Below are 9,256 nucleotides of genomic sequence, written 5' to 3' on the forward strand. Positions count from 1 at the left end.
AACTATTTTAACAGAACAAAAAAATCCCCAAACTCGACTATGCACCCATCTGAAATTAACTTGATTTATTTTTTCTCATCGGTGAATATAAGAAGAATACTATTTGGTTTAATATAGTTGTGTGTTATTCATCACACAAAGAATTATATATACACACATCTAGGCTTAATCTTAATCCCACTGTTACAAGGAGTAAATTCTGAACTATACTGAGAAACCTAATATTACAAGTAACTACCTAAAATATAATACAAAAGTCTACAAACTTAACTTTTTTTTTTCTTTTTGTTGACTAAGAAAAAACCTTTTTTTTTTTTTTTGGTATTGCGTTTTAGATTGGTTTGGGCTCTACCAATTCTCTTGGTGGGCTTCAGACATGTATTATAATAATAAAATCGGGTTCTGTTTTGTCTTGTTTTTAAAAGAGAAACTCCCTAAATATATACAAATTTATAAATAAACCCAATCCTAGACATGTATTTATAAAAAAACCCAAGCACTATTTAAATATAGAAACACACCCAAAATCAACCCCAAAGTCAACTTTTTGGGTGTGTTTATAAATGGGTTTTGAGTGTGTGTAATGATGAGTTTTGGGTGTGTTTATAAAGTGTTTTGGGTGTTGGGTTTTTTTATAATTTCAACCTCCATTTGGGGTGTTTTAGTGAAACTCCCTAGTATTAATCTATTCTGGAGAGTACAGACTATTTATTCATAATATTATAAGGTGTTTGGTGTTGTTCCAGATAAATAGTCTAACTAAGTTATACTGTATTTGGTGATGTTCCGGATAACATCATATCACACTATTTTTTAAAATAAAAAAAATTTCTTTGATAATTTTAATGGAAATTGAGATTTAAATGGCACAAATTTTTTTTGGTAAGATTCATATGACAAGATTTGTTTTTCAATTTTTTCTGCCTATATTTTTTTTTTTCATATAACCCATTATCATAATTGTAGTATCTCATAAAAATTCCAACATACTCGCATACGTTAATAAAAACAGTACCAAAATAATGTATAATTCAAATTGATCACAGAAGACTACAAAATACCATTCGACTTGTATATACAAAAATAGCAGCATAACATAAGCAATAAAAGGTTCATATATTATTATGTACTTGAGCTTTTTTTGGGGAGGGTTGGGTAAATCACAGGAGGAAGGGACATATTAGGGGTGGTTGCGGTTCGGTAACCGCGAATTTTTACTCAAACCGCAAACCGACCGACTATTTGCGGTTTGGTGATTTTGAAACCGCGAATTAGCGGTTTAAAACCGCGAGTTCTCAAGCATTCACAAAAATATAAATTCACAACCTAAATAAATAAATACACAACCTCAATTTCTCAAACATATATAAATTTACAATCTCATCAACTTCTCAAGCATTCACAACCTAAGAAAATTAAACTTACAATTTCAAGCATTCCAATTAAAGTTAAACTTCTCAAGCATTCCAATTCCAAATCCTTTAAAGTTATAAACCAAAAGGAAAATGCAAAGCAAAATGAATTAAAGTTACAACAAAAAAGAAAAATTCAATTCAAAGATAATTAAAGTTACAAACTAAAAGGAAAATGCAATGCACCAATGTTACAAACTAAACTTATAAACTCAAGTGTTGGTGGTGAGTGGATTTGAAGAACCCCGTTGTGTTGTTTGAGCACCAATGTTATTTACAAATAAAACAACATAGTGTAGTACATTTTATTATAAGAAGAAGCATAAATAACATTAGTATAAATAAACTAATTACTTACAAGTTGTCATATGTTCCATTTCCTTGTAAAATTCAACTTCATCATCCGTGTGGCTATACTTTGCGGTTTGCGGTAACCGCAAGTTTTGAAAATCAAATACCGCAACCGCAACCGCAAATGCGGTTCGGTTCTTAATACCGCAAATGCGGTTCGGTTTACCGTGATTGCGGTTTCATTGCGGTAAATTATCGGTTGGTTTTTGCGGTTTTTCGGTTTAAAATGCCACCCCTAGGACATATGCCTTAAGGTGGTGGGCAGATTGAAGATAGAATCAATAAAAGGGTCAAAGTCTTTGGGAAAAAATATCAATAGAATTTGATCACTTTCCAAGTGCCTATTCACAAAAAGATAAAGCATTAATGTCTCTGATATCAATGGAATTTGATCACTTTTACGATTTAGCTTTCATGCATGTAAGTAAGCATAACCTAATTTCAAAAACGAAAAATACATAATATAATTTCCACAAAAACTTAATAAAAAAATTGAAATATATAAAGAATAGAGAAGAAGCAAGAAGAAACATATTGGAGAGAGTATGAAAGAGAGAGAGTGAGAGATGAATATCTAGAGAAGAGTGAAGAAAATAACCTGTGGAGAAGATAGCATAGAAGAACCCTAGGGAGAAGAAGATGAAAAGAACGTCTAATTTTTTTTGTAGAACGCGTGCTTAGCCGTATAATTAAGCGTGTATTATCTAAACGGGGGTGTGTGGGTTGTATTAGTTAGTAAGGTAAGGAGAGTATTAAAAGCTCAACCCGTATAAAATAGTCGGGTAATTAAATAATACAAGTTGACACCAAACACCTGACATAGACTATTTACTCTTATCTAGAGTCTAATACGGTGTACCAAACGAGCCCTATATGTAATGAATAGCGTATCATTATTGCCACTCAAACCCAAGTGCAAAAACTTTTAATGTGACATTAAGTTAGAGAAAAACACTATAATGGTATCAGAAAATCAAAAAAAGGAATGCAATCTTCTGTGTCACAAAAGTCGGAGGACTTGGATCAAAGCCACCAAATTCGAGGATTAAACCAAACTCTTCCATATGGGTTATATTAACTATGTTTTTAACATGTTGAAATTTTGAGAAATGTTCAATTTACAGGAGAGACTCTGCCAAAAATTTTGGTACAAAGTCTCGGTCTTTAGTAAGTGAGTCTGGCATTGGGGTGATGTCTGTAATACAACAGGATTTGTCCTTGTATTCGAGGAAATCCAGAGCTGGTCCTATCACTGAAAGTAAAATTTTTCAGAAGAAATGGTTACTGCAACATCATATTATATTATAGTATTTGTGGTATTTTTCACAAACAACATCATATTAGTGTATTTGAATATCCAGTTATCCTGCGGCAGCTGAATACTATTTTTTTCCCCTTCCTTATCCACTAACTTTTTTATTCAACAGATGGGAACCTTTTTGTAGGGTAACCTTTTACCTCTTTAGTCAATTACATTTTTTCGTGTACATATAAAGCCCCAAATTTCCACCGAATCCTTTGTTATTGTTCTTTGAAATATATTGCATTTGCAGCAGGAATTATATTTCTAATATTTTAAAACTTAAAATACAAAAAATTAATAATAATAATTAAAACTTAAATAATTGTTCAACCAAAAAAAAAAAAGAATTATATGTTTTACCAACATGATGTTACCTCAAGAAAATACTTATGCTAAGCTATTGGTCACGAACTACATGCCTCATCCACCAAAACCATATCTTCCCAAATTGTGAGCTCCAATCTAGATCTGGAGATGAACTTGATCCAAAAAATCAGGCCAACGCCTTCTGATTATAGCTTCCACGTCGTCATCATTCTTCCTCTGAGCATACGACTTATAATGTTTGTGCACATTACATAGGAACCTTAGAAGATCTGCCGGGAGCAAAACATCATAGTTTCCCTGACGATGACGATGATGATAGACTCTAGACAAAAACCTCTCAGAATAAGCCAGAGGACCGTCCCAATTTATGTACACTCCTAACTCAACACTCTGGTTCAACTTGGTATTCAAATGCTGGTTAAGATCATGATGCGTATCTCTCATATATCGCAACCTATCAACGGGAGTCAATAAAAATGGGTGGCGAACCAACTTTTGTACATACACTGCATAACTGAAAAATTAAAAAACAAAACTCATGAACACATTTAACTAGATATAATTCACCTGGAAAAAGAAAATTTGTTCAAAATCTCTCACCTGAACTTTGTATCGGTGTCAAAACAATTAAAAAAATTATATCGCTCACGCCATTGACCACCGTGTCCCAGCAAACCCCTTAACAAGTCTCTAAAATTTTTGAAGTCTGTTATTTTCCTCGAACATTGGTCAACTTCAGAAAGGCGATCCAAACGACCTCCGATTTTAATTAGTTTGAGTTGATTGCCAACAAAAACGTAATTAGTGGGGTCATTCAAAGAACCATGGTAGAGCCCACAACCACGAATGTGAGAAATTAGCTCTATGAAATCTCTGTCAAGTTGTGAAACATACATTAGTTAACCATACCACAAATTAATAGCACTAAAACAAAAATAACTATTACACTCACCGTATTGTAACACGCCAAAACTGACATAGGCATGCCCTGCCAACATACAAATTCACCTTATCAGCATCAGTAATTTCCTTGTTTGCTACTTTGTTTAACCACTCGGGTAGTGTCATGTCAAACCTGTCAAAGCACAAACTCCACCAACCTTCCAACGTATCTGCCATTCCAGCCGCATTGTATTTCTCGTTCATTGGTTTCTGTCTGCAAAATGCAAACATCAATGGTCGGAGAATTCTTCTATCAGATACTTTTGTCATCAATTTAAAATTTTTAATAACCGTCCTTTCAGATTCTTCCCCATCGCCCATATTTAAAAATGTCACACATATTTCATCATCATCATCTTTCTTAAAGTAAAGTTCCCCGTCGTAGTAGTTTTTTCCACCACTAAAGTGAAACATGTAGAAGGTGACTCGAGCGCCCATTACAACAGTAATTAACTCATTGCCACGAACTTCAGCTTGGACGTATTGGTAGAAATTATTGTCAGTTTCCATTAGCTGAAAATTTAAGACAAAAAAAAAAAGGTTATTTGATGTATACTTTAAAAATAATAATTGATTATATGAAGCATAAACTCATAATTTTTTTAGCACAATTTTAACATAAATTTAAGAAAAAGGAAAGACAGGAAGTAGGGAAGGGAAACAACAACGAAAATTCACAACATAAAATTCGAAAAAACAAGTTTATCTTCAAAATACAAAACAAACAGTACTATTATTTTAGTTAACTTAGTGAAATCTTAACAAAACAAAAAAAAAAGAATGGGAGATTCACTATTATACCCAATATAAGAGCCCAAATTATTAATAAAAAAAAAACTATATCAAATAGACTTTAGAAACACACTCAAAGCCCATTTACAACATAACAAAAAAGCTTTTAACTTCTTTTGAATTACAAAACTGCCATTGATTTCTTAAAACAAACCTAACCTCAAAACCTCATAAAAAAGCTCAAAACCCTCAATAGAGCATTAAAGTAATTTAATAATCAAAATTAAATTCAATAAGGCCAGCTGTCATTTTTTAGGTATGTTTATAGAAATTAAATGGTGTATGGTTTATTTATAATTTTAGTGCTACGAATTAGTATATGACTAAATATCTCAACAAAAAAAAAAACTATCCTTGAAAGAATCTATAGTGGCTGGATTTAAAGTAAAATGCGTGAGAGAAAGCTTATGAGAGGGAGCATATGAAGGTGGAAAAGGCCCCTATGGATTAATTTGCAAACATAATTTTATTCTTCTGAGAGAATTTTGCAAACTATTACCAACCAAGAAAAATATTAATCAGTTTGCATAACCATAGTTGGTAGCTCAAAAAAGAACAGTATCATAATAAAACCGAGAAACACAACTTTAACCCTAAAAAGAAGAAGAAGAAAGCGAAAATTAGATTATAAATGAGACAGCATAATGTAACCTTTGATTATTGTGGACAATGAAGCAAAAACAATATGAGTCAGAGAGGTCCAGCTGCACCTTTGATTAACGAGAGTGAAGCAAGAAAATATATTGAGTGAAAGAGAAATCCAAGAGGGAGGGAGGGAGAGAAGAAGGTAAATTTATATAGGCGTTTCAACTAAACCACTTACTCAATTGGCCCTAGAACCCAGAAGACATAAAAAAGGGTAACATCAAACATAAAAAGGGTAACATCAGGCCAAAAGAAAGAAACTGGGAAGCAGAAGACATAAAAAAGGGTAACATCAAACATAAAAAGGGTAACATCAGGCCAAAAGAAAGAAACTGGGAAGCGGCATAACATCCTCAAAGGTCATGTTTACAAAATAGTTGGTATCCTGATCCTTTTCATACTTAATATATTATTTGTTAGTTTCTTCTTCTTATAAGTTTCTTGTTTCTTGAGATATATATATATATATATATATATGTATTAAATGTTCATGTTTCTTCCTCCCGAAGGAAAATCATAATAATTTTCCTGTTTCATCCTAAAAAAAAAAAGGGGTTTCCTGTTTCTTCCCTCTCCTTTAATATTTTATTTTTTTGTTGGACCTGTTTTTTCCTTTAAAAAAGAAGAAGAGAGTTTCCTGTTTCTAGCAAAATTAATTAGGTCACTATATAAATACATGCTGTGCAATTCAGACTTTACTGATCCGCTCTTCTATCTTTATTTCTAGAATTTTGGACGAGGTCGAAACTTTCATATTATACCCAAATCCGCTTCTGCCGCGGCATCCCCAAACCCTAAATTCCCTTTGCCTCATTTTAGAATTTCAATAGCAAGGGCCCTGTCATCCGGTATCATGGGGCATCGGAATAAATCTCAACCTTCCACCGCCGCTAAGCTCACCTTGGGTCAAGGCCATATGGCTTCACGCCAAGATGATCTCCTTGTCAAGATATCGGAGATGGAGAAATCTCTGGCCAAGATATCGGAGATGGAGAATTCTCCGGGCAAGGTATCGGAGATGGAGAAATCTCTAGGACAACTGTTCGATTGGACGAAATCAATAACGGAGGAGCTTCGCTTACTACGCCCCATCCCACCCGTAACGACGTCCATTCCAATTTCCACGGTGATTGACGGCAGTCCCAACCATGAGAATGTTAATGTTTGCCCAAGGTTTGTGCATGGCTTAGTGATTTTATCTTCTTAATTTTTGCTTCTCTGTAAATATGTTGATGTTTTTTTATTCAAGTTTGCTTAAGTTTTCTCTTGTTGCAGCACTGCATGCATCATGCATGTTTAATTATTCAAAGATTCTTGCTTGGACCAATAACAGGGTTATATTCTATGAATTGAAATTATCATCACCTACACTTCCATTCACAGTTTGTAGGAAAATGGAGAAATTTATTTATGGATTCTTCATTCTTACTGTTTTGTTCGCATTTATGCCTATATTATGCTTAGTACTAAAGTAGGTGGTAGGTGTTTGAAAATATTAACTTAGAGTTGTTGTGTATATCTCTCCTCTCTCTAGCTTGCATGTGGATTCGGAGGATGCATCAATGACAGTAAATCAAGGGGAAGCTAGATCTGTATATTTATTGGTGTCTTCTTATGGGTCCGAATATGCTAATGCAATCTATGAAGTGAAATTCAAACACGGAGTAGGAGTCACTCATGAACCCCCACTAGTTGGACTTGTTGCCAAGTTCCATGAGGGTTTATGCTTTCAGGCTGCACGGAATTTCAACCGTTCAAAATTATACTGTCTTGTACAGAAAGGTGGGTATATTATTGACACGAAGACTAAGTCAATATGTTCATCTATTTCTCCTACCTTAGCCCCTAAATCAATAGCAACTGTTGTGTGTGCGTATGATAAGATTTATTGTGTTGCAAGTCCATCAGGCTTCCTACCAATTCCAGAGCCCTCCTTCGAGAGATATGATCCTAATCAGGACATTTGGGAGAAAATGCCTTCTTTTCCATTTTATAATGATTATGATACCTGTATGGATATAACTGGTTATGCTGTATGTTATGGAGTTATTTTGTTTTCATTGTGTGGGATGAAAGAAAATAGTTTCGATGTCGTTGCTTTTCATGAAAGTAGAAACCGATGGAATCGAGTGAAAGTTGACACTTCTATTCATCATGCTCCTTTCGATGGGAGGGCCGTGGTTGTAGGCAAGACTATCTATGCCTTGCACGGGGAGGAGTTCATAGCATTCTCCTTTAAGATGGACAAAGATGATGATTGTGATATTACATATTCCTTAAGAAAACTGTTTATATTGCGAGGCTTGAAGATTGCGAGTCCACCATGGCCATTTTGTGACTATCAGACAGAGTATTTAGTTCATTTAGGAAACCGTGACTTTTTCCATGTCAAGACTGGCTATTGTGATATAAGTCTCGGGGTTCAATATCTTTGTATCACCACGTTTCAAATTGTTGTTGGAAATAAAGGAAAAGATAGGATCAAAACCATAAATTCAACTGTTCGTTCTGTGGAGATCAAGAAGCCTTATTGGTTTGGGCTTGTTTTCTGCTTTACGCCGTAAGTTTCCTTCACCTTTGTTGTGTTTTCATCAATAGCATTAATCTGTGCGTTAGAATTCTATTACATTTTGTGTGTAACAAGGTTTTTATTATTATGACTCAGTGAGTACGGAGATTATGAACCCACTCTGGATGAACTAGAAAGCACTCTGGATGAGAATTCTTTTCTGGTGGAGGGGAAACGTAGGACAATGACAAAGGTGAAAGAAATGTGCTTACATGAAATCTTCTCATTTATGAAGTGATCATGAATCAAGAGACTCAATTGTTTGCATGTTTATACGTGTTTTTTTGAGCCTTTGAGTTTAAATTTGTTGTAATGTGATTGGGTTTTGCAGAAAGAAGAATCCAAGAAGGGAATAACCACCAGAAAGCTAGAAATACCGGCCAGGCTGCATGAAATAGGCAATGATGGGGGAATTAGCATCTCAAAATTTCAAATTGGCACCCCAAATATTCAAATTCAAAAGCCTTGGATGGCCACCACCTAGAAGAAAAAATTTATCATAATATAGTCTAGGTCATTTTAATTTGCTTTTGTTGACTTATTTTGGCTTGACTCTTTCGGAAATAAAAATTTCCAGAGGCAATGGTCAGTACTGCAACATCATATTATATTATTATAGTATCGCTGATATATTTGTGGGATCCTTTACCGTTGAATCTTATTATAACCTCTCTGAAAACAGTATTGTTATATATGTTCGAGAACAAATAAGACTCCAATGTGTGATCTCAACTCTAAGAAAATACTTCTGATTAAAAAAAAAAAATCTAAATCATATCTTCCCAAATTGTGAGCTCCAATCTAAGTCAAGATATGAACTTGATCCAAAAACCAGGACAATGCCTTCTGAGAATAGTGTCTATGTTGATATCCGCCCCCGTGCTATCATACGACTTTAAAAATGTTTGTAAACAT

General features: G+C 34.1%; 1 protein-coding gene across 1 annotated transcript; it reads left to right on the forward strand.

The window, feature by feature from the left end:
- Positions 1–6,265: 6,265 nt before the first annotated feature.
- LOC103342209 (uncharacterized) lies at positions 6,266–8,984 on the forward strand. The gene is made up of 4 exons (XM_008245817.3): positions 6,266–6,945; positions 7,307–8,332; positions 8,438–8,534; positions 8,673–8,984. The coding sequence occupies exons 1-4, from the start codon at positions 6,626–6,628 to the stop codon at positions 8,823–8,825; spliced, it is 1,596 nt and encodes a 531-aa protein (XP_008244039.3). The 5' UTR covers positions 6,266–6,625; the 3' UTR covers positions 8,826–8,984.
- Positions 8,985–9,256: the final 272 nt, after the last annotated feature.

Source organism: Prunus mume, linkage group LG7, assembly GCF_029339155.1.
Source record: "Prunus mume cultivar Tortuosa linkage group LG7, ASM2933915v1, whole genome shotgun sequence".
In the NCBI taxonomy this organism is placed as follows: Eukaryota; Viridiplantae; Streptophyta; class Magnoliopsida; order Rosales; family Rosaceae; genus Prunus; species Prunus mume.